Genomic DNA, 25,279 nt, shown 5'->3' with positions numbered 1-25,279 from the left:
AAAACGCATAAAAATAGATAAACTTCCAGGATCTGATCAGGTGTACCCTAGAACTCTGTGGGAAGCTAGGGAAATGATTGCTGGGCCCGTTGCTGAGACATTTGTATCATCGATAGTAACAGATGAGGTGTTGGAAGACTGAAGGTTGGCTAATGTGGTGCCACTTTTTAAGAAAGGAAAAGCCGGGGAACAATAAACCGGTGAGCCTGACATCTGTGGTGAGCAAGTTGTTGGAGGGAATCCTGAGGGTCAGGATTTATATGTATTTGGAAAGGCAAGGACAGATTAGGGACAGTCGGCATGGCTTTGTACATGGGAAATCATGTCTCATGAACTTGATTAAGTTTTTTTAAGAAATAACAAAGAGGATTGATGAAGACAGAGCGGTAGACGTGATCTAAATGGACTTAAATAAGGCAGTGACAAGGTTCCTCATGGAAGGTTGGTTTGCAAGGTTAGATCTCATGGTATACAGGGAGAACTAGCCATTTGGATACAGAACTGGCTTAAAGGTAGGAGGCAGAGGGGGTGCTGGAGGATTGCTTTTCAGATTGGAGACCTGTGACCAGTGGAATGCCACAAGGATCAGTGCTTGTTCACTTTTCGTCATTTATATAAATGATTTGAATGTGAACATAGGAGGTATAATTAGTAAGTTTGCAGATGACACCAAAATTGGAGGTGTAGTGGACAACGAAGAAGGTTACCTCAGAGTACAATGGGATCTTGATCAGATGGGCAAATGGGTTGAGGAATGGCAGATGGAGTTCAATTTACATAAATGCGAGGTGCTGCATTTTGGAATAGCAAATCAGAGCAGGGCTTATACACTTAAAGGTAAGGTCCTAGGGAGTGTTGCTGAACAAAGAGGCCTTGGAGTGCAAGTTCATAGTTCCTTGAAAGTGGAATCTCAGGTAGATAGGATAGTGAAGAAGGTATTTGGTATGCTTTGCTTTATTGGTAAGAGCATTGAATGTAGGAGTTGGGAGGTCATGTTGCGGCTGTACAGGACATTGTTAGGCCACTTTTGGAATACTTTAGTTAGTTCTGGTCTTCTTCCTATAAGAAAGATGTTGTGAAACTTGAAAGGGTTCAGAAAAGATTTGCAAGGAATTTGCCAGGGTTGGAGGATTTGAGCTGTAGGGAAAGATTGAATAGGCTAGGGCTGTTTTCCCTGGAGTGTCAGAGGCTGAGGAATGACCTTATAGAGGTTTATAAAATCATGGGCATGGACAGGATAAGAAGACAAGGTCTTTTCCCTGTGGTGGAGGAGTCCAGAACTAGAGGGCATAGGGTTAGGGTGAGAGGGGAAAGATATAAAAGGAACCGAAGGAGCAATGTTTTCATGTAGAGGGTGGTGCATGTATGGAATGAACTGCCAGAGGAAGTGGTGGAGGCTGATACAATTACAGCATTTAAAAGGCACTTGGATGGGTTTATGTATGAGTAGGGTTTAGAAGGATATGGGCTGACAAGTGGGACTACATTAGGTTAGGATATCTGGTCGGCATGAATGAGTTGGACCAAAGGGTCTCTTTCCGTGCTGTACATCTCTCTGTGATTCTATGCATTGCAGAAATTCATCAAGGCTCCTTAGTCAGCACTTTCCAAACCCACAGCCAATACCACTTAGAAGAGCAAGGACCGCAAATACGTGGGAACATCACTGCATGCCAGTTGTCCTCCAAGCCACTCACCTTCATTGTCACTGAGTCAAAGCCTCATGTTGCTAGAACTCCCTCCCTAATTGCATTGTGAATCTACCTTCAGCAAATGAACTGCAGCATTTCAAGAAGGCAGCTCAACACCAATTTCTCAAAGGCAAATGAGCAATAAATGTTGGCTCAGCCAACCATGTTCACATTGCATGAATTTTTTAAAAATTCTCTCGCTCTTCTAAACTCCAGAGAGTAAATTCCTAACATGTTCACCCTTCCCATGTCTGACAACTCCTTCATTTTCTCCTCAGCCCATGAACTCAGTAAAGAAGGCTGCTGAGTCGCTATAGAACATCTTCATCAACAAAAGTCAGCCACCATGGCTTCCATACCTCCAATAAAATTCAGCAACAGTAGAACGAATACCCCAACAAGGGTCATCAGCTATAGAATGCAAAGATTCAGAATGGAATCCATATCCCACTCATATCTCACTCAGCTATGTGGACTCCATAGCTCAGTCAGAGTTAATGCATGTAGAATCCATACCCCAGTAAGTGTCAGTTAGTGTGGAAACTATATGCCAGTCAGTCAGTGTGCATGAAACCCATACCCCCTGAGAGAATCAGGTCCGTGGAACTCATATCTCTGATATAGACAATATCTCTGGGACCCATATTTGATAAGAGTCATTGCATGTGGGTCCCCTACTGCAGTGAGAATTGACACTTTCAAAAGTGACAAAAGGATTATGAGAGATAAGATTTATAATCATCTAGCAAGCAACAATTTGATTTCAAATAGTCAACATGGTTTCATCAAGGACAGGTCGTGTCTCACAAACTTCATTGAGTTTTTTGAGAAGGTGATCAAGCATGTAGATGAGAGTAGGGCAGTTGAGTGGTATACATGGACTTCAGTAAAGCCTTTGATAAGGTTCCACATGGTAGGCTGTTGAAGAAAATGCAGAGGCATGGGATTGAGCGTGATTTAGCAGTTTGGATTAGAAACTTTCTTTCTGAAAGAAGGCAGCGAGTGGTGGTTGATGGAAGATATTCAGCCTGGAGTCCGGTTAATGGTAGTGTGCCCCAAGGATCTGTTTTGGGATCACTGCTGTTTGTCATTTTTATAAATGATTTGGATGCAGGCATAGGTGGATGGATTAGTAAATTTGCAGATGACTCTAAAGTCGGTGGAGTAGTGGACATTTTGGAAGAATGTTACAGATGGCAGAGGGACTCAGATAAACTGCAGAATTGGGCTGAGAGGTGGCAAATGGAGTTCAATGCAGATAAATGTGAGGTGATGCACTTTGAGAAGAAGAACAGGAAGGCAGACTACTGGGTCAATGGAAAGATTCTTGCTAGTGTGGATGTGCAGAGGGAACTTGGAGTCCATGTACATAGATCCCTGAAAGTTGCCACCCAGGTTGATAGTGCTGTTAAGAAGGCATATGGTGTGTTAGGTTTTATTGGTAGAGGGATTGAGTTCCGAAGCCGTAATGTCATGCTGCAACTATACAAAACGCTGGTGCAGCTACACTTGGAATATTGTGTACAATTCTGGTTGCCATATTTCGGGAAGGATGTGGAAGCATTGGAAAAGATGCAAAGGAGATTTACCAGGATGTTACCTGGTCTGGCTGAGAGACTTGAGTCTGTTCTCATTGGAAAGAAGGCGGCTAAGACAGGATTTCTCGAGACATACAAGATGATCAGATGATTAGATAGGGTAGACAGTGAAAGCCTTTTTCCTTGGATGGTGATGTCAACTTGTATGAGGGGGCATAACTACAAATTGAGGGGTGATAGATTTAAGACAGATGTCAGAGGCAGGTTCTTTACGCAGAGAGTGGTAAGGGTGTGGAATGCCCTACCTGCCAATGTAGTTAACTCAGCCACATTAAGGAGGCTTAAACAATCCTTGGATAAGCACATGGATGATGATGGGATCGTGTAGGGGAACAAGCTGAGAATAGTTCACAGGTCGGTGCAACAGCAAGGGCCAAAGGGCCTGTTCTGCACTCTATTGTTTTATGTTATGTTCTAAAAAGAGGCGAAAATTATCAATTTCTTGTCAATTTACATGTGCATTGGCTGCCCAGATGTTCATATCGTCTATTCCCAAGCATACCTCTTAGCTGTGTTGATAGTGACTGATTTTCATAGTGGCATTTGACTATGTGCTAGATATATACTGGGGCTGGGGACTGAAGGATAAATGAAGCTCACTGCAATTGCTTTCCTGGAAGCCTGCCCCTCTCAACTCCCCGATCACAGGTTTGTAAAGCAAACTTCAGACTTTGACTGTTTGCTTTGGCAGACCCTGAGCCGCTGCGATGATCTGTAAAGTGGATTTGATATTTGACTGTTTTAGTTGGCAGTGGTTAAAAGCTAAGCCGCTGATTACAGACACAGATGTCATTGCACACTTCACTGTTCAGTGTTAACCCAACTTTAAAGTTTTAATTTTAATCCACAAATAGCATAAACCCTCCCTCTCTCTATCTTCCTCCATTCCTTAACCTGGACTGATCTCAACTTTGTGTGTCAGAAATTTTAATGAGAACATTGCTTCACCAAGAGGTTTATTTTTTGAAGGAAGTATATCATTTGAGTTGTCTTGGATGCTGATACCAAATTCTTCACTTTCAATAACATGTGTAGATGACATGGATATCAGCCAAGCAGTTGGTTTGAGACCTAGTTCACAGTACTAGTATTCTAGCATTCACCAGCCTCCCAACTATTCACCTGCAGATTTCACTAATACTCCACGAGATATAAGAAATGAAAGGTCTCCAAAAAAAGCATACTTCTTCCCTTGTCAAGAACCTCTCCTTTCTAACCAAGTGATAATAGAGCTGTTAATCCCTCTTTCCTCTTCCTATTCAGTTCTTTTCCTCCCACTTCCCAACCACTATATTATTGTCAGGAGTTGCTATTTTAGAAGGTTTGTTGAATTGGCAAAGTGGAAAATCATAAACAGCAGTGATGTATGGCAGTTTTCTCTCTTTACCTTGTGATTAGACCATAGGACAAAGGAGCTGACATAGGACAATCGGCCCATCAATTCTGCTCTGTCATTCAACGAGAATCTGCTGATCTGATAATCCTCAATTTCACTTTCCTGCCTTTTCACCATGACCCTTGATTCCTGACTGATTAAACATTTGTCAATCTGGTTCTGTAGCATTCAGTAAAAAGATTGTCAACTGCTGGTACCTTTAAATCCTAGCTCATTTTGAGATGAGTTTGATTGTTACTCAGTAACGACTTTCATTCATACAGTGCCTTTTAAACAGTTTAACTATGGAACAAAGCAGCAGAGAAGTGGAGATTGTAATTTTGCTGCTGTGCTAGGATTGCAGAAGATGGCATTCCAGACATCTGGACTAATATGTTTAAAATTTATTTAGGTTGTCCCTCAGCGATAAATAACTTGCATTTCTAATATGTGTTTCACAACTCAGAACATCCCAAAGCACTTTAATAAATTATTTTTGAAGTACAGCCACTATTGTAATGCATTACGCACAGCAAGATCCCACAAACAGCAATGTGGTCTATTTCTTCTTGACTTATATTTGGCTATATACATGGTATTTATAGAGCACATGATGGTGGGGGTTTCAGCATGCTACACTTTATAACCATTTCAATGCCAAACAATTGCACATAATTTGGTCATTTATATCATGCATGCAACTCCATTTCTTTGAACTTGGCGCTGTGCAATATTCGGATAGCAGTATTCCAAAAACTTTATGTTCACTAACACTGTAAAAAACAGTCTGTTGTACATGAGGATATCTTGAATTAACAGTGGTGTATTCATTTGGTGCATGACCTTGATTTAATTCCAAATTCAAAAATGGCAAAACTTTCCAGTAAATTGGCATCAACCAATTCACCTGCAATAATGTATTTTTCTGACCTCACAACTGGCCTTCATTCACAGAAAAATAATATACTGTCTTACGTGATGAATATTTTCTCACTTTAAATCGAAATCAAGTACACTTACAAATGCCAAGCATGGAAAAGATAATAGGGAATCAGATGCTGGAAATCTGAAATATAATCAGAAGGTGCAGGAAATACTCAGCAGGACAGGCAACATCTGTGATGGAAGAAACAATTAATTCTTCAGATCCACAATGTTTGCTGGTTTGGACAAATGTTTTGTTTCTTGCTGCACAGATGCCTCTATCCGTGCTGGGCATTTCCAATACTTCCCATTTCTATTGGAGAAGAAATAATCCCTTTTACCAGTCCCCTAAAACAAAATCAGTCTTCTTCTGAGGCTCTAATTCCCTATCAGCAAGAAACCCACTATTGCCTGAGAGCTGGTTTGGTACAACTTTAAACACGGATTTCAAAATAAAAGTAACAGTTTGTAAAAAAAAGACAGAATTTGCTGAGCAAAAAAAGAGCCAAAGCAATAAACTGAAAATTTTAGAAAATGAGCAGTTAATAAAAATGGCCGCTAATGACGCCAAGAAACAGACTTAACTAATAAAAACGCTGTCATTTTACCAGTCTCTCCCTCCAATCACACGTGTTCTGATAATGCAAAATCCAGAAGGCGCCTCCAGTGTACCTTTCTTCAACCTTGGATTCTCCCCACCATGATTGGTATGATCCTTAGCAATGTCTGATCATTTCCCACACTTCTGTACTCACACCTAATCCTTCCTCCCAGAGCGACAACAGAATTTCCCTTTTCCTCAACTTCCACATCAGAAGGTGCAGCCTTTAAATTCACATTGCTGATGAAGAGCTTATGTGCGAAATGGGATTCTCCTGTTCCTCTGATGCTGCCTGACCTGCTATGCTTTTCCAGTGCCACACTTTTCAACTCTAAATTCAAATGATCATTCTCCACAATTTCTGCCACCTCCAACAGGATACTGGCACAAAACGCTGTTATATGATCCCTGGTGATGTTACCGTTAGATAAATCAGGTCCCAGACTGAGATCTGGCTTGAGAGATATATTTTACTTTAGTGTGGTAGTTTTCCACTGAAACATAAGCACACTTGCTGCAGATTTACTTTTAATAAGAAAACAGAAGCTTAGTACAAAAAACAAATGAAGATAAAATAAACCAAGCTATCTACATATAATTTCAAATACACAATTCCAAAGATTTCAAAACGCACAGCTGAACAAAATCCCATTTATTTCAACACAATAATTTCAGTGTACTCAGATACCACATTAAAGGTTTTATCTATTTCTTTAAATTCCTGGTCTTGAGAGCTTGATAGCCTTCTCCTTGATTATTGTCACAACTGACTTTAACCCCTGCATCTATTTCATTAATTGAATTGGAAATATAGTTTTAAGAGTATTGCATGTATATTGTGTTCTATATGTATATTTGTAAAAGTAGACAGTACACACAAGTGTGCCACATTGCAAGGGTAGCTGGCAATCCTAAATTGGCTGTCATTGTAATATTTATGATGTGGAGGTGCTAGTGTTGTACTGGAGTGGACAAAGTTAAAAATCACACAACATCAGGTTATAGTCCAACAGGTTTATTTGGAAGCACTAGCTTTTGGAGTGCTGCTCCTTTATCAGGTAGCTGTGGAGCAGGATCATAACACTCAGAATTTACAGCAAAAGATCTCAATGTCATGCAACTGAAATGATATATTGAATAAACCTAGATTACTCAATCTATCATTTCAGTTGCATGACACCTGTTGGACTATAACCTGGTGTTGTGTAATTTTTAACATTGTAATATTTAGCAGTCATGATTATGTAACAAATGTTGGTGAATTATGGAATCACACCTAATGAGGCTCACTTGCTAACCAGTCAGCACTATTTCTTGTAAAAATGTTGTTTGCCTTTACAGCAATATTCTTGCAAATGGCCTGATAAGTGCCAGAGAAAAATCTTTAGCAAACCACATCTTTTCTTAGGAATACTCAAAGCTTGAAATAGTCAAATCAGAAAAAATGAAATTATAAATTATATAGAAATTTTAAAATTAAATGTAAAGACCTACTGAAGGAATTCATAGTGCTAAAATTATTCACATGACTGATGGTAATAATTAATTTATTAGCCAATGGCATTTAGTATAGAAATAATAAAGTATAAGCAGATGATAAATAAAAGAACAGTGGTCCAATGGTAATGGTTATGTGTAACCTGTCATGTTTGAATAAAACTAGAACAGTGCTAAAAACAGTTATAATAAATCAGAGGACATCATAGACAAATGAAATTATATTCGCTGGAGTTTAGAAGAATGAGAGGGAATCTCATAGAAACCAATAAAATTCTAACAAGACTCGAAATGGTAAATGCAGGAAGGATGTTCCAAGGAGTCCAGAAGAAGGGGTCACATGCTGAGGATACAGAGGTTGGCCATTTAGGACTGAAATGAGGAGAAATTTATTCACCCAGAGAGTGGTGAGCCTGTGGAATTCTCTGCCACAGAAAGTTGTTGAGACCAAACCATTGAATGTTTTCAAGAAGAATTTTGATACAGTTCTAATGGCTAAAAGAACCAAAAGGTGTGGGTTAAAACTGGGAACAAGGTACTGAGTAGGATGATCAGCCCTGATCTCATTGGTGGAGCAGGCTCGAAGGGCCAAATGGCCCACTCCTGTTCTCCTTTATTATGTTTCTATGTTTTGAAATTAAAAACTTAAAACTCTCAAAAATTGCCCTAACTTTATTCTGTGGCTCTGGAACGAAAATATTTCAATCACACTGGTGCTCTGAAACTAGCATCTGGATCCCCTTAGTGGGCCAATGCTTGTGTGGTGGGGTGGGGAATGAATGGGTGGGGAAAGGGAGGAGGAGAGAGTGTGTATGGAGGGAGGAGGGTGAGGGGGGGGAATGTGTACATTTGAGGAGGGAGGGGGAGTGAGAAAGGAGTATTATGTATGTGGGAGGAAAGGAGTGAAAGAGGAGTTATGCTTTTGTGAATTTGTGGGAGAGAAGCAAGGAGGTGAATGTGTGTATATGTGAGAGTGTGTGTGTGTTGGAACCCTGAGGATAGATGAAGCAGATACACATCCATCTTTCCCTTCCTCCTCCTGACATTAAAAAAAAACTATCCACAAAGCAGGCTAGGGGAGGAGGAATACACTTCGACAGGCAAAAGCAAGGTCAGCTTCCAGGACTTAGGCATAAAATCTACACTGACTCACGGCACAGCATTTGGAGAGTGTGAACTGTCGCTTTACTCTATTTTGGATGAGATGACTTACCGAAGCTCCATCTGCCCTCTCAGAATTTGAAAATTGAACCCACAACCTTTGAATGAGATGCTGAACTGCAACAAACTAAATTGGCGCTGCCTTAGATGGTGTAAAAGATCTTATCTTCCCTTCTGAAATAAAAGCAAGGATGTACTTCCCTGATCTAACTCTCAAACAGAAGGCCAAAACATTGCTGTTTGTGAACTTAGCTGTGTGCAAATTGTGAGCTACACTTCCCATAATGCAATAGTGATAACACTTCAAAATTAGTTCACTTGCAGTAACATACTTTGGTACATATTGAAGTAGTGAAAGGCACTTTTGAACTGCAAGTCCCTTCAGTTTGCAGTGGAAACGTGGCAAAGCAACATAGAGTTTATGCTGTGTCATCAAAACCAGGACAAGATTGTCAAGATTCTCACAAATGGAATATTTTACAATTCGAAATTTTAAAAAATTACTGTCACTTAATTTGAGTGTCAAATCTGCACTGCACTTTAATAATAAGTCTACAAAAAAGTAAAATGTATATGCTGCACATCATCAAGCATCGGTGGTTATGCTGCTTCTGCAGATAGAGATTGAGAAGGAAATAATTTTAATTTAGAAACAGAAAGAGACACACTGAAAGGTCTAAAGCCTTGGGCAGGACAACGTCAGGTATAATAATTTCTTCACTCAATCATCCCACCTACAAACACTGCCTGCTCCCATTTAGACACCAATTGTCTGCCATATGATACAGCTGACAAGGGCAGGACCTTGCCCCTGCACTGAGAGGATACCTTTAGGCAGCCTGACAGCTTGTGGAAGATGTTGATAGGCTATAGGCCTTTGTCCACTGGATCCATTTTGTAAAAAGGAAAACAGGAGAGAGGATTAGCTTTCTCTGAGAAATCACAGACCTTCAGTCAAGCAAGGGAGACGAAAAATAGACTGAGGTTAAGGTGAGATGGTTGAATTACAATCTATCCTAGAGGACAGATATCCAAGGTCTAGCAATATAATGTTTCACCTATGGGTTTTTTTGTGATAACTTTTCTCAGCCATAGAGGAGCAAGTGATACACAGAGATTCAACCAAAGGCATTAAAAGCAAAGTCTGTGAAGAGAGGTAAGGAGTGCAACCAGAGGACGGAGTAGAGCTCACCAACACAGGCTGGGATTGTGACCACAGAGCTGTGTGTCTTCCACTCCTGGCATGAGAAGTGAAAGATATCAAAAATTGGCACGATCTCTCAATCCAGATTCAAGAACACCTTTGTACTAGGTTGCCAACTTTGGTTGGATATACTCCAAGAGGTCTCATCACTCCCTTCACCACTACTTATTTTCACCCACCCCACCCCCATACAGGTCAATGGACAGCATATACTGATCACAAATGTTAATTTCTGCAATTTTCTTGTATAAGTCTTGTTGCAAACCCACCAAATTGTCTGGGTCACAGTTAGGCCCAAAGCCACAATCTAAGTGCAGGAGGGACATCATCCAAAAGGCTCTATGGTTTAAGACCAAGATGGTTTAATATGGTCCTTATAAGGATCTTTCCTGCAGTTGAAAAAAGACTTATTCCTCAATATGTTTTAGAGACATTTTTGGATCATCTCCACTTCCAGATGCTGACAATGTTGGCTTCTTTGAGATCCTGTGGAAGCTTTTCCTGCCAGTAGATTCTCTCTGCCCCATTACATTTCCAAATCTTTACTGGAATGTCCTCTGGGCCAAGGACATTGACTTATTTGTTTGATTTGATAGCCTGCAGCACTTTTTCAATGATAGGAAGGAAGACAGGTTTTCTTTCTCAGGCAATTTTTCAATTTGATGTGGGAAATCTGCTGATATGTAGGAGAGTTCATGTATTACTCATTGAAGTGCTCACGTTATTCTTTCCATTGCCTGTCTTTCAGTGATGTGTTCATTCCCATCATTTGTTCGAATGGGAGAAAAGGGCGTGGTTGGTTAACCATATACACCTGTAGCACATTGTAAACACAAATCAGGCTTTTCAGCTCGATGTTGTTCATCAGCTCATCAGTTTTTGTATTCCACCAATCATCTCCATTTCTCTTATAGCACACTGGAGCTTTTGGTTGGTATTGTTATAGGTATGGTGTTTGGTTGTTGACTGTAAGGTCACTAGAAGACTTGCATATGGAAGCTTCTATTTGAGAAGATGGAAGATATTTAATCACTGTTGTTGCTTGCACTTACAGTCTCCAGGATGTTCACTGAAAACTATAAACAGCAATATGATAATGACCAGATGTTATGCTTTTTAACTGTGTCAGATGTGGAAAAATGAAAGGCAGGGTTCTGGGGATCACTCTCTGCTCTTCTTTGAAATACTCCTTCAGGATCTTTTATGAGAGTTTAGAAAAAATCTTGGGTTACCATTCAGTCAAAAAGATAGCATTTCGTTTAAACAAATCTGCTCCACATTCAAGCCATTGGGCCAGACATGTTGCCTGCACACAGGCAAGCCACATCCAAATGGAATAATCTTGACTTTGAATTAAAATTCTCTCACTTTTCCAGTACAAACTGAGTGGAATTGCTTTAAACACTTAGAGGAGAATTTTTTGCAAGCTTTTCTGCACTCTTTCCCAACCCCAATAGGTTAATAAGGTGGAGGAAAAGTCATATTGTCATAGATCTGTTTCTCAGTTTTCCATTTGAAAAGAGAGGACAGTGAGAGAAAAACAAGATGTTCCAAGTCTCACTTTATTAGGCTGTAGACTGACTAAGTCAAGGCAAGAGATGTAGGTGGAAAGAGAGAGAGTAAAATTAGCACAGGAACATGGAAGTCCATGTCAAATTCAATTCACATAGTTTCCCAACAGCATGTAAATCAAATGTGGGTGTGCGATTATGGCAATGTGTGTGTGTTTTTAACAGTTTGTTTGTGTCTTTGTGAATGTGTATGTCTGTGTTTTTACCTATATATTTGTGTTTTCTATGTATATATGTATTTGTTTTTGTGTGTGCATTTATATATATTACATATTGCTGTGTATGCTTTTTTGTTTACATATATATGCCTCTCGTGTTTTTGAATTTATACATATTTTATGATAGGTAATAAATGATTAAAGCAACCATTAGATGTTTTGGAACATCAAACTTAGATTAGCAGCAAAACACATAGCTCAGAAACTGTACATCAAGTACAGTTGCACTGCTGGATTGATCGATACAGGTAGGTTTGATTGCTTAGTTAAAAATCATTCAACACCAAGTTATAGTCCAACCGGTTTATTTGGAAGTACAAGCTTTCAGAGCATTGCTCCTTTGTCAGATAGCTGGTTATCTGATGAAGGAGCAGCGCTCCAAAAGTTTGTACTTCCGAATAAACCTGTTGGACTATAACTTGGTGTTGTGTGATTTTTAAATTTGTCCACCCCAGTCCAACACTGGCATCTCCACATCATGATTTCTTCATGCCCTTGTTCCCCACCCCTGGATAAGTATAGCAGTGACTGGAATAGTAGTCTTAAAAAAGGAGCAGTGGCCTGATGCCATCAGGGGAAGCTAGACTAAACTTTCTACCACACTGTCCTCAGACTACCCATGTCTGAGTGCACCTGCCCTTAGCTGTGAGATCGTCACAATGATGTTTGTGATAGTAAACTGGGGGAAAATATGTTATGCCTTTCCCCCCCCCCCCCACCCCCACCCCAACTCCAACCCCCACCCCCACCCCAACCCCAACCCCCACCACACCTCCTCTTCCTCCCATCTCCATTTTATTGCACCTTAAATTAAAGTTGTGTCCACTCCCCCAGACAACCCTACAAAAATCAATGTTCCAGTGTGTTGTGTACTGGTTTTAAAATAAACATATAACCAATGGATCCAGTGAAGAACATAAAAGGAGAATCTCTACTGACTCCACAGGGGTATCTCAATTGCTCATTCTGCACAACTTCACAGTGTGGACACTTATTCTGAGTCGCTGTGATATCTACAGGTGTCTACATAGGCCAAATCCTGGTCATATCTTCTTATGGCTGTCATTATAGTGGCATACCATATCTGAACCACTTTGCCGGCTGGTTGCAGACTCGGCTTCCTGAGTGTTAACAGTGGAGCCAGCTTAGTTCTCTCATGGGTCAGGATACTCAAGGTGGACTTCAAATCCCTCAGTCTGCCCTGACTCATAGCACCTGTCAGCGGCCTTCAGTGTGTGTTGAGGCTCCACAGCTCCATTCAATGGCTGTGATTGTCTAGCAATCTATCCTTAGAACACTGAGTACTTAATCATTTCCCTACTTTATCACAGCACCAGCACCCTTCCTGCAAAGGGCACCTTGTGTGTGCACAAGAACAGCAAGGAAAATTAGATGAAATGTGATATAAAATAATGTCAAATGACTAGCAAATTATGACATTGCTCTCCTCCAAGCAGAAAAGGTTAAGGGAAGATTTAATAGAGATGTTTAAAATTATGAAAGATTTTGACAGAGTAAATAAGGAGCAATTCTTTCCACTAGCAAAGGATCAATAACCAGAGAACAGAGATTTTAGAAGATTGACTACACAATCAGTGTGGAAATGCAAATTGGTTTTATTAAGTGAATTGTCATGATCCAGAATGCTGTACCTGAAACCGCACTGGAAGCAGATTTCATAACTTTCGAAAGTGAATTGAATATACTGTGAGAAAAGGAAAATTTTGCAGAACAATAAGGAAATAACATGGTCAAGTAAAGTCAGTTGAATAGCTCTTTTAAAGAAATGGTGTGGGTCTGAAGTGCCAAATGGCCTCATTTTGTGCTGTGTGATCTACTGTACAGATATCTCCTGTTTAAAGCATATTCTGGTAGCACATTTTCATTTTAGCAGTTTGCAAATTAGGAAATATCCTCAAATAGTGGTACAGTGATTGACCTCCATTTTCATTTTAGCATAGTTACTACACAAGTGCTAGGAGCTGCAGATGTTAGTCCTTTTTAAACAGTTATGGGGGAAAGGCTGCAGATTGGCACAAAGTCAAAATACTCAAAGAGCAAATACAGACACAATGGCCTCCTTCTGCAGTGTAACAAATCTGGAATCCTGTGACTTCTTGTCTTTGTGCTCATTGCCACTGCTGACTACCCTCTCAATTCCTCCTGTTTGCTGCTTCCCTCTCCCATCCCCTCACTGCTTCCCCTTTGCTGCATCTGTCTCCCATACCGTCACTGCTTCATGCTCACTGCTTCCCTCTTTCTTCCTCTCCTTGCATTCTGTTTTCTGCTTACCTCTCCAGTCCCCACATTGCTTTTCCTCTTCAGAACCTTCATTTCTTTTACGTTCACTGTTCCTTTCTCCCACCCTTCATTACTACCTGTGCAATGCTTCCATCTCCAAAGCCCATTACTCCCATCTATTTGTTGTCTCAGTCCAGAACCCTTGGTGTTTCCCTCTTCTGACTTCTTAGCCCCCATCACCTCTCTCCCACCTCATGCTCCACCTTTTATTTACAAGTAAAGGTTTGAAAAAGGAAACAGCAATGGGATAGGGAGAGGGACACAGGAAGAGGAGAGGAGGGCAAGAGAGGAACAGCAAGGGGATCAGGAGGCAGGTAGTGAGGAGGAAATACAAAGCAATTTCAGAGAGGGGTGGTGAGAGTTTGGCAGGATGCAGCAAACCAGACTTAGGACGCGTTGAGCGAGAAAGAAGTAGAAATAGTAAGAGTAGAAAGATAAAGTTTTGGCCCAGTTGGGTTCAAGACTAGCAACAGAAGTTAAGGGTAAAAATTAGAAATATGAAGTGATTAATTTTGGTATGAAGAATGAATAAATGGTGCAATTCTGCAGGAGCAGAGGAACCTAGAGGTTCACCTATGTGAATAAGTTAATAAATATGACAGGATGGTTTGAACAAGGAGTTTATAAAGCATACAGCATTCTATGGTTTATTAATAGGAGAATAGAGTTTAAAGTTAAGAAGATTATATGAAATTTAACAAGTGAAATTTGTGTGAAGTGCTTGTTTGGCTGCAGCTAAAGTATTGTATTCAGATCTGCTACATTTTAGAAAAGATGTGAAAGCATTAGATGATTCTAGGGATGAGGAGCTTCAGTTTCACAGATAGGTCAGAGAAATTGAGGCTATTCTTCTTGAAGAAGATAAGTTTAAAAGGAAATTTGATAGAGGTGTTCAACATCATGAGTGGATAGAATATGTAGGAAAAAACTGTTCCTTTGGGTAAAAGGATTGAGAGCAAGAGGTCATAGATTTAAGGTAATTTGCCAAAGGGGCAATGGTGACATGGGGAGAAACTTTCTCATACAGTAAATGGTTTATATCTGTTTTATCTGAGAGTGTGGTTGAAGTTCAGCAGATGAATATACTGCCAACTGGCTGATCCTTTTACTGAACAGACAGGCTCTGGGTCCATTTGCTGTAATTATTTTGATCAATTGTTTCGACATAATATGATATGCCTCCAGGCTAGGTTGGGCTTGAACCCAGACCTCCTAACTCAGAGGTGGGGACACCACCAATGTTGAAAATGTTGCTCATTGTAGGGTAAGGGATAAGTGCTTGTGTGATTAGGGCATTGCAGTTTCCTTTAGTGCCCTCAGGCAAGGAGGGAAATCACTCAGGATTCCTCTAGTACTCAGTGACCTATGCTGGAAATGTGATTAAAATAAAAAGAAAGACATGGATTTCAGTGGTGCTTTTCACAACTACTGAACAACTCAGAGTGCTTTACAGCCAGTTAAATACTTTTGAAGGGGAGTCACTGTGGTACTGTAGGAAATCTGACAATCTTCAGTGTCTGCCTGAAATATGAAGAATGTCATTTGAACAAGATCCTGGAATATGGCTGGTAACAGTGAAACTAATCTATTCTAAAGTTATTGCAGTAAAGCAAAAAAACAATTTAGGACTAAACTTTGACTAGACCGGAAGAACAAAGCTCCCCTTCCCTCAAATGTATACGGCCATAATTAAAATATTCCAGATCAGTCCCAAGTTATTTCCTAGTGTGCTAATAACATAAACACACACCTAATTGGGAACAAATCAAATATGAGGCACGGAAGAGAAACCAGAACAGACCAGGAACCATTGAATTCATCTCCTATCACCCTGGTAGTTGTTTGATATAGTGATAATGGAGTTGTTGATCAGTCCATGTCAATTAATCTGTAGCAGACCCAGCCATAAGGTGAGAAAAATCCCAATAGTGGAGTGCTTTGGGAACCGCCTCAGGCAACTGTCTGTGTAGAGTTTGCACATTCTCCCTGTGTCTGCGTGGGTTTCCTTCCACAGTCCAAAGATGTGCAGGCTAGGTGAATTAGCCATGCTAAATTGCCCGTAGTGTTAGGTACATTAGTCATGGGTGAATGTAGTGGAATGGGTCTTGGTGGGTTGCTCTTCGAAGGCTCGGTATGGACTTGTTGGGCCGAAGGGCCTGTTTCCACACTTTAGGGAATCTAGTCTAATCAACAGATTCAAAGACACCTTTTCCTCCCAAGCTTATACATATGATATTTCTAGTTGCTCATATACTGTATCGCTAAATGAGCAACATTTAGATTAGATTACTTACAGTGTGGAAACAGGCCCTTCGGCCCAACAAGTCCACACCGACCCACCGAAGCGTAACCCACCCAGACCCATTCTCCTACATTTACCCCTTCACCTAACACTACGGGCAATTTAGCATGGTCAATTCACCTAACCTGCACATTTTTGGATTGTGGGAGGAAACCGGAGCACCCGGAAGAAACCCACGCAGACACGGGGAGAATGTGCAAACTCCACACAGAGAGCCGCCTGAGGCAGGAATTGAACCCGGGTCTCTGGTGCTGTGAGGCAGCAGTGCTAACCACTGTGCCACCGTGCCGCCCACAAAATGCCACCCATTTATAAAAACAAGTGGCAGGATCATCAATCTTGCTAAGACTTAACAAGATTTTACACTTGCCTGCCCACTCTACTGGAGCTAGAATTTGGGTTGAGGTAGGAAAATAAATGACACTCCCATATATTTTTTCTTTCAGGAACATTTGACCGTAGTGTGACACTATTGGAAGTGTGTGGCAGTTGGCCAGAGAGTTTTGGACTGCGTCATATGTCTTCTATCGATAATACAGACGAAGGTCTCCGTGAACGTCTGGCAGATGCCATGTCTGAATCACCTAGCAGGGACATTGTAGGTTCAGGAACAGGTAAGGAAGAAATTACATGGTGCATAGCCCTCACAGCAGGCAATGTGATGTGTTTGTGATAATGACATAGAAAAAGGAGCAAGAGTAGGCCATTCGACTCTTCTTAACTGTTCTGCCATTCAGTATGAGAGAAAGTGAGGACTGCAGATGCTGGAGAGTCAGAGTAAGCATTCCTGTTGAAGGGCTAATGCCCGAAACGTTGACTCTCCTGCTTCTCAGGTGCTGCCTGATCTGCTGTGTTTTTCCAGCCCCACACTTTTTGACTCTGCCATGGCTGTTCATCCAATTTATTACCCTGTTCCCACTTTCTCCCCATGCCGAATGTTCAATGTTTTGCCTCCACTGCTTTCTGTGGCAGAGAATTCTACAGACTCACCACTCTCTGGTTGACAGAATACTTCCTTATCTCAGTCTTAAGTGGCCTCATCAACGTCTTTAAACCATAATCCCTAGTTCTGGACTTCCTGGATTTATTCTGTCTAATCCAGTTAGGATTTTGCAGATTTTATAGGCCTTATAATCTAGGGATCTTTTTGCCCAAGGTAACAACTATTTTCATCACTTCATAAGAACAGCAGAATTCTATCACCCATGATGGGTTTAAGCAACAATGTGAATAGGCCGATTAGAATTTTAAATTAACAAATAATTCCCATTGTCTTTATTAGATTTTGTTGTGGTTCTGTTCGCCGAGCTGGGAATTTGTCTAGCAAACGTTTCGTCCCCTGTCTAGGTGACATCCTCAGTGCTTGGGAGCCTCCTGTGAAGCGCCTCTGTGCTGTTTCCTCCGGAATTTATAGTGGCCTGTCTCTGCCGCTTCCGGTTGTCAGTTCCAGCTGTCCGCAGTAGTGGCCGGTATATTGGGTCCAGGTCGATGTGTTTGTTGATAGAGTCTGTGGATGAGTGCCATGCCTCTAGGAATTCCCTAGCTGTTCTCTGATTGGCTTGCCCTATAATGGTAGTGTTGTCCCAGTCGAATTCATGTTGCTTGTCGTCTGTGTGTGTGGCTACTAAGGATAGCTGGTCGTGTCGTTTCGTGGCTAGTTGGTGTTCATGGATACGGATCGTTAGCTGTCTTCCTGTTTGTCCTATGTAGTGTTTTGTGCAGTCCTTGCATGGGATTTTGTACACTACATTGGTTTAGCAAAACGAATGTAGTGTACAAAATCCCATGCAAGGACTGCACAAAACACTACATAGGACAAACAGGAAGACAGTTAACGATCCATATCCATGAACACCAACTAGCCACGAAACGACACGACCAGCTATCCTTAGTAGCCACACACACAGATGACAAGTAACATGAATACGACTGGGACAACACTACCATTACAGGGCAAGCCAATCAGAGAACAGCTAGGGAATTCCTAGAGGCATGGCACTCATCCACAGACTCTATCAACAAACACATCGACCTGGACCCAATATACCGGCCACTACTGCGGACAGCTGGAACTGACAACCGGAAGCGGCAGAGACAGGCCACTATAAATTCCGGAGGAAACAGCACAGAGGCACTTCACAGGAGGCTCCCAAGCACTGAGGATGTTACCTAGACAGGGGACGAAACGTTTGCAAGACAAATTCCTAGCTCAGCGAATAGAACCACAACAACGAGCACCCGAGCTACAAATCTTGTCCCAAACTTATTAGTTTTTGGATATTGTGGGCTTAATCATTGCCTGAGGCTTAATCAATACTGCGCAGAAAGTCTGATGTCTTTATGTTTGCAAGGAACTGGTGTGCTGTCCAAGTGCAAAATAATCTGCATTTTGAGTTTTATTTGAAGTCTGGTGGATTAAAATAAAATTACACCCAAATATTTGATATGAATTCATGGACTGCCAGCATTTTTGCTGCCAAAAGCTTCATTTATATGAATGTTGTAGATCCTAAACTGGCCTATCTCGTTTGTTCTTGCACAGTCCATCATAACAGGTGAGGAATGAAACTTTTAACACTCTCAAATTATAATATGAGCACTCTGAGCTGGTGTAACTTGAATAAAGGCAATGCAAACATTATTGACTATGTGCCTGACTCTCGATGTTGCAACATATTCTTCTCCTCTCCATGTTCACAACCTCTATCACAAATTAAAGTGATTACTACTTGAGAACTGCACTCAGAAAACTGAGAATTGTACTCAGAGGGTGGTGGGCAAATCTGTTCCCATAGTCCTCAAAATGCCCGTGAAAATTCACACACTGGGGCAACCAATCAGAGAAAAATTGCCATCATTATTAGAATGAGACAAGGAGGTCAGGAAATATTTCTTCACTCACAGGCTGGTTCTCTCCTGTGCTTGCTGCTGATAGGTCCACAAGTGTCCCTGTAAGCAACGCGTTACGGAGAGAACCACACTATGATTGGAAGAGTAGTAAGCAAAGTAGGTAAGTGCCAGTGGTGAGGGAGCTATAAGGGGGAGTAGGGGGCTTAGGCCTGGGAGCTAAGGGGGCTGAGGTCTGGGAGTGGTGGGGGTCAAAAACCAAGAGTGGGTGCCATTTGCCATTTTGCTGAGGCCAAGAGGGGCAACCTATTTTCAAATACCAGAAATGGGATTGGTAAGCTACCTATTTGCTGAGACAGTCATCTGTCTGCCAGGTCCAGAGAATATGGGAGGAAGGAGTCTGCAAGGGGACTGGGAAGGAGACAGGAAATCCACAAGGGATGGGGAAGACACGGAGGCAGCAAGGGGGCTGGCGGAGATGAGGAAACTGCAGGGGTCTTAGGGAAACGGAAATACTGGCATGAGTCAGGGGAGACCTTGAACAGTTGTGACAGAGATAGGGGGACTGCAATGGGTTTGGGGGAAAGCTGTACAGCAGTTCTGAGAGAATGGAAGGCCACAAGGGAATAAGTATGAGAGGGAGAAGCTGCAAAGGCTGGGAAGGGAGAAGGAGGCTGCAAAGAAGAGAGAACAATTTCACACCTGACAACAAAGGAACACCTGACTTACTAAAAGCTATGAAATCTTGAAAGCACTGAGATGATGATAAGTAATAAGTATGGTACCTGTAGCTGAAGGCTGCATATATTCAGAAGCTACAATGTGAGTAAAAATGTAATGGATGCAAATATAGTGAACACTGTGTCAATTGTTAAGTTTAAATCTGAGGTGCAATAATAGGGTTCATAACTGCCCAGTTAGGTTAATTGCATCTTTGCGCACATTCAAGAGAAATACATTAGATGTGACCTCACCAGTCTGTGTGTTTAAGGTGAAGGCTTTTTTTATGGTAGAAGTATGTCAGTTATTTTTAAAAGAAACTTTTGTTAACTTGTGACGATTATCTTGTGCCAGTTTTTAATTCAATGATATTTATAAAATTAATGCTTTCCTAGTGTGTTGTAGTGTAAGTTAAATGGGGTTAATAGCTATTGAAGATATTGATGAATTCTTCCAATTCTGTTTCTGTGTGAGTCCAAATACTCTGTATATCAGCACAAATATAGAAATTAATCTAATGATGTCACCTAATAGACAAGATAGTGAGAATGAGAATATAGTTCCTGAAAACCAAAAGGTAGCCCCTGAAAATCTTGAGAAGCACTCTCAAACAAACTTTGTGCCCATCGTGTATAGAATCAATAGAAGGTGAGGTAATTACTCAGTTGAGATATTTCAGGCAATGTAGCTCAGTGGGATTGCCAGTTGCCTGGTTCTGGATCAGATCATCACTTTTTGAGTAAACAATTGAGAAAATTCTTCAATGCAAGTCAGTTTCCAGAACCTTGTCCCCACCTTCTCCTCCTGGTACTGATCCCACATGTCTGCCTGGTTTCAAAGTTGGCAAATCTGACAACAAATTGCAGCTAACTGGCAATCTTGATTCAGAAATCTCATTACTTCAGTGGAATTCATCTTAATAATGTGATTGGGTTACTGAATTTGGTACTATTTGGTCTGTTAGCTTTTTGGTAGCAATTATATGTTGAGATGCAGGGGTGGGAGCGAATGGGGATGAAAATGTGTATTGACAAAGACTGCACTGACTCAAAGCTGTTTACAGCTCCCATGGAGAATGTTCTTCTGCCAGTAGATTGCTGATAAATAATGCCATCATGAAAAGTACTCAAGAATGTGGTGACAGGCTTCCAGTCTGACATCCATTAAACCATCTTTAGTGTAAGAATTGCAGAAATGCTGGGAGCTAGGCCAGGGCAGTCTTGCTGTATCTTATGTGATTTTCTGATCTGAGGATCCTGTACAGTATCCCCTCCCCCATAAACAGTGTCCCACCACCTAATTTGTGAAATAAATCAACATTCTACAGATGACTAAGAGTCTTATCTATTACTGAAGGGGATTATGGCCATGTACTGCCCTGTACTCATTACATAATTTTTTATCAGGTTTACCTCTGACCTCTTGTAATTCTGTAGCCTTGCTCAATGCAGCTGTTAAGTCAGCCAGTCGAAACAGTTTTTTTGATTTTGATTTCTTACCACTAAATGCCATTTAGAGGAAGTAACTAGTTTTGAATGCTTGACTGTGAGCTTTATATTGAGATTGCACCTAAGGCTGTCAACTCTGAAAATTTCATCAAAAACCAATCATCTCCAAGCATCCCAGCTCCACACCCCCATCATTCATCACCCAAAGCATCAATCCTCATGGGTCACTACCTTTCTGCCAAGTGCCAAACAAGCATTTGTTTAATAAAAACCTAAAGAACTGCAGATGCTGCCAATCAGAAATAAAAACAAATGTTGCTGGAAAAGCTCAGCAAGTCTGGCAGCATCTGTGAAGAGAAATCAGAGTTAACATTTCAAGTCTGGTGACCCTTCCTCTTTGAGTTACACAATTGGACAATTCTTGACTCACAAAGTACCTTCTTCCCATTCTCAGTATTTGCATTGCTTAAAAGAAAGAGTATCAAAAAGAAAATACCTGATGATTTTTCTCCCAGATGTTTGTCACATCTTGAAAATTAATCTCCAAGTGCTGGAGACTTAAGGATAATTGCATTCAGTTGACAGCACTGAGTGTTCCATGCAGAGGAGAGCAGGAAGCAGGCTCATATCCCACTGTTGCAGCTGGCTACCTGTCAATATCAGGCGCCTTTCCTCTTCTTGCAAAGCCAATGATCACAGTCAGCTATCACTGAGCAACTCATTATACCAGGATTAGTTTACATGTATATAGTCGGCACTGGTCACAATCTTTCAGTCTTCCCCAGACTCCGGGGAAATGGCACAAGACTGAAGAATTGTAAACATTATGATCTTGTTCAAGAAAGATTGTAAGATTATTCCCAGGAATTACGGATCAGTCAGTTTAATTTTGGTGGTGGGAATAGTCACATGGAAAACACTGGGTTGATCAGAAAGGGTCAGCATGAATTAGTGATTTTTGAGAAGGTTTGTAGCTCAGGTTGATGATAAGTCTGTAAGTAAGCTTGCTGAGCTGAAAGGTTTGTTTTCGGACATTTCGTCACCATACTAGGTAACATCATCAGTGAGTCTCTGATGAAGCACTAGTGATATGTCCTGCCTCTCTATTTATAGCTCTTGGTTTCTTAAGGTGGGTGATGTCATTTCTGGTTCTTTTTTTCAAGGGAAGGTAGATGGGATCTAAGTTGATATGTTTATTGGTGGAGTTCTGGCATGCCTCGAAGAATTTTCGCGTGTGTCTTTGTTTTGCCTCTCCTAGGATGTGCGTGTGTTGTCCCAGTCAAAGTGGTGTCCTTCTTTGTCTGTATGTATGGAAACTAGTGATAGTGGGTCATGTCTTTTGGTGGCCAGTTGATTTTCACGTATCCTGGTGGCAAGTTTCCTGCTAGTTTGTCCAATGAAATGACATCACCCACTTTAAGAAGACAAGACCTATAAATAGAGAGGTGGGACATATCACCAGCGCTTCACCAGAGACTCACTGATGATGTTACCTAGTATGGTGACGAAATGTCAGAAAACAAACCAAGCTCAGCAAGCTAACTTACAGACTGGTCAGCATGAATTTCTAAACCTGATTTAACTAAACCTGATGGAGTTTTTTGGAGAGGTGACACAAAGGCTTGATGAGAGTAACACTGTTGATGTGTTACATGGATTTACAAGAAGTATTTGATACAGTGTCACACAAACTTTTAAAGAAAGTTATAGATCATGGTATAAAAGGGACAGTAGCAACTCAAATACTAAATTGGCTGAGCGATAAACAGATAATAATAGTCAGTGAATATTTTCCAGACTGAGGGAAGGTTTATGGTTAAGTTCTTCAGGGGTCAGTATTAAAACTTGCTTTTCCTGGCATACATTAATGATCTGGATCTTGGTTAGATCACATGGGATCCAGAGGGGGCTAGCCAATTGGGTGGTGGTGCAGGGTTGCTTTTCTTACTGGAGGTCAGTGACCAGTGGTGTGCCACAAGGATCAGTGCTCAATCCACTGCTTTTCATCATTTGTATAAATAATGTAGATGTATATATCTGAGGTATAGTTAGGGTAAGTTTGCAGATAACACCAAAATAGATGGTGTAATGGACAGTGAAGAAGATTATCTCAGAGAACAACTGGACCTTGACAAGATGGGCCATGGATTGAAGCATGGCAGATGGAATTTAATTTAGATAAATGTGAGGTGTTGCTATGTGAGATGCTGCTAAGGCAAACTAAGCCAGGACTTATACAATTAATGGTACGGCTAAGAAGTGTTGCTGAACAAAAGGACCTAGGGGTGCAGGTGCACAGTTGCTTGAAAGTGGAGTTGCTGGTAGATAGGGTGGTAAAGAAAGTGTTTGGCACACTTGCCTTCATTGGTCATAATATTGAGTATAAGAGCTAGAACATCATGTTGTGGCTGTAAGGATATTGATGCAGCCACTTTTAGAATACTGTGTACAATTTTGGTCTCCCTGCTATAGCAAAGATGTTGTTAAGTTTGAGAGGATGCAGAAAGGATTTACAGGGATGTTGCCAGAACTGGAGGGTTTGAGTTATAGGGAGAGGCTAATAGGCTGGGCCTTTTTTTCCCCTGGAGTCTCAGAGGCTGAGGAGTGACCTTATATGGATTTATGAAATCATGAGGGGCATGGATAGGGTGAATAGCCAAGGTCTTTTCCCCAGGGTGGGAATGTCCAAAACTAGGGGACATAGTTTTAAGGTGAGAAGGGAAAGATTTAAAAAGGACCTGAGGGGCAACTTTTTCATGCAGAGGGTGGTGCATATATGGAACGAGGAAGTGGTGGAAGTAGGTGCATTTCCAACATTTAGAATTAGAATCCATACAGTGTGGAAAAAGACCCTTCGGACCAACAAGTCCACACTGACCCTCCAAAGAGTTACCCACCCAGACCCATTCCCTTATCCTATATTTACCCCTGACTAATGCACCTATCTTACACACCCCTGAACACCATGGGCAATTTAGCACAGCCAATTCACCTAATCTGCACATCTTTAGACTGTGGGAGGAAACCAGAACACCTGGAGGAAATCCACACAGACACAGGGAGAATGTCTGTGTGGAGTTTGCACAGTCACCTGAGGCTGGAATCGAACTTGGGTCCCTGGTGCTGTGAGGCAGCAGTGCTAACCATTGAACCATCTGATGCCTTTAAAATGCATCTGGTATATGAATAGGAAGGTTTCAGAGAGATATGGACTAAATGCTGGCAAATGGGACGAGGTCAGATTGGAATGTCTGGTTGACGTAGATGAGTTTGACCGAAGAGTCTGTTTCCATGCTGTATGACTCTGTGATTCTATGACACAAAACTTATAAGTAATGTGGAGGCCTGTAAATGTGGAACTCCAAATCGACAAGTTGGTGAATAGATGGAAAGGAGGTTCAAAGATTGGGCAGAAGGGCCTGTTTCCACACTGTAGGGAATCTAATCTAAAAAAGATGCAGAGAAGTGAGAGGTGATGCACATTGGTTGGAAGAACATTGAAGAAAATAGGGGTACATTTTTAAAAGGGGTGCAGAAGCAGATGGACCTGATCATGTACTCAGATCATTGAAGGTGGCAGGACAGGTGGAGAGAGCAGTAAATAAAGTATACAGTGTTCTCAGCTTTATCAGAAGAGCAAGGAGATTATGTTGAACTTGTACAAGGTACTTGTTGGACCTCAGCTGGAATATTGAACACATTTGTGGCACCACACTATTGGAAAGTTATGCAAGCATTGGAGAGGGCACAGAAGTGATTTGCACAAATGGTTCCAGGAATCTGAAACTTCAGTTATAAGAGTAGATTGGAGATATTGGGAC

The 25,279-nt window shown here is 41.2% G+C and overlaps 1 protein-coding gene across 4 annotated transcripts in view; it reads left to right on the top strand.

Moving 5' to 3' along the window:
• The window catches only part of bcas3 (BCAS3 microtubule associated cell migration factor), a 1,192,206-nt gene that overhangs the window by 1,107,515 nt on the left and 59,412 nt on the right, over positions 1-25,279 (top strand). For 3 of the 4 annotated variants that reach the window (XM_072590043.1, XM_072590042.1, XM_072590046.1), the window contains one exon: positions 16,890-17,057. The exons of the other annotated variant lie outside the window; for it this stretch is intronic. In XM_072590043.1, coding sequence (XP_072446144.1) covers positions 16,890-17,057 — 168 coding nt within the window. The remainder of the gene's footprint in view (positions 1-16,889; positions 17,058-25,279) is intronic. 4 annotated transcript variants of the gene reach the window in all.

This window comes from Chiloscyllium punctatum, chromosome 19 (assembly GCF_047496795.1).
Source record: "Chiloscyllium punctatum isolate Juve2018m chromosome 19, sChiPun1.3, whole genome shotgun sequence".
In the NCBI taxonomy this organism is placed as follows: domain Eukaryota; kingdom Metazoa; phylum Chordata; class Chondrichthyes; order Orectolobiformes; family Hemiscylliidae; genus Chiloscyllium; species Chiloscyllium punctatum.
Note: the sequence above shows the minus strand (reverse complement) of the source record. Positions and strands in the feature narration are given on the sequence as shown.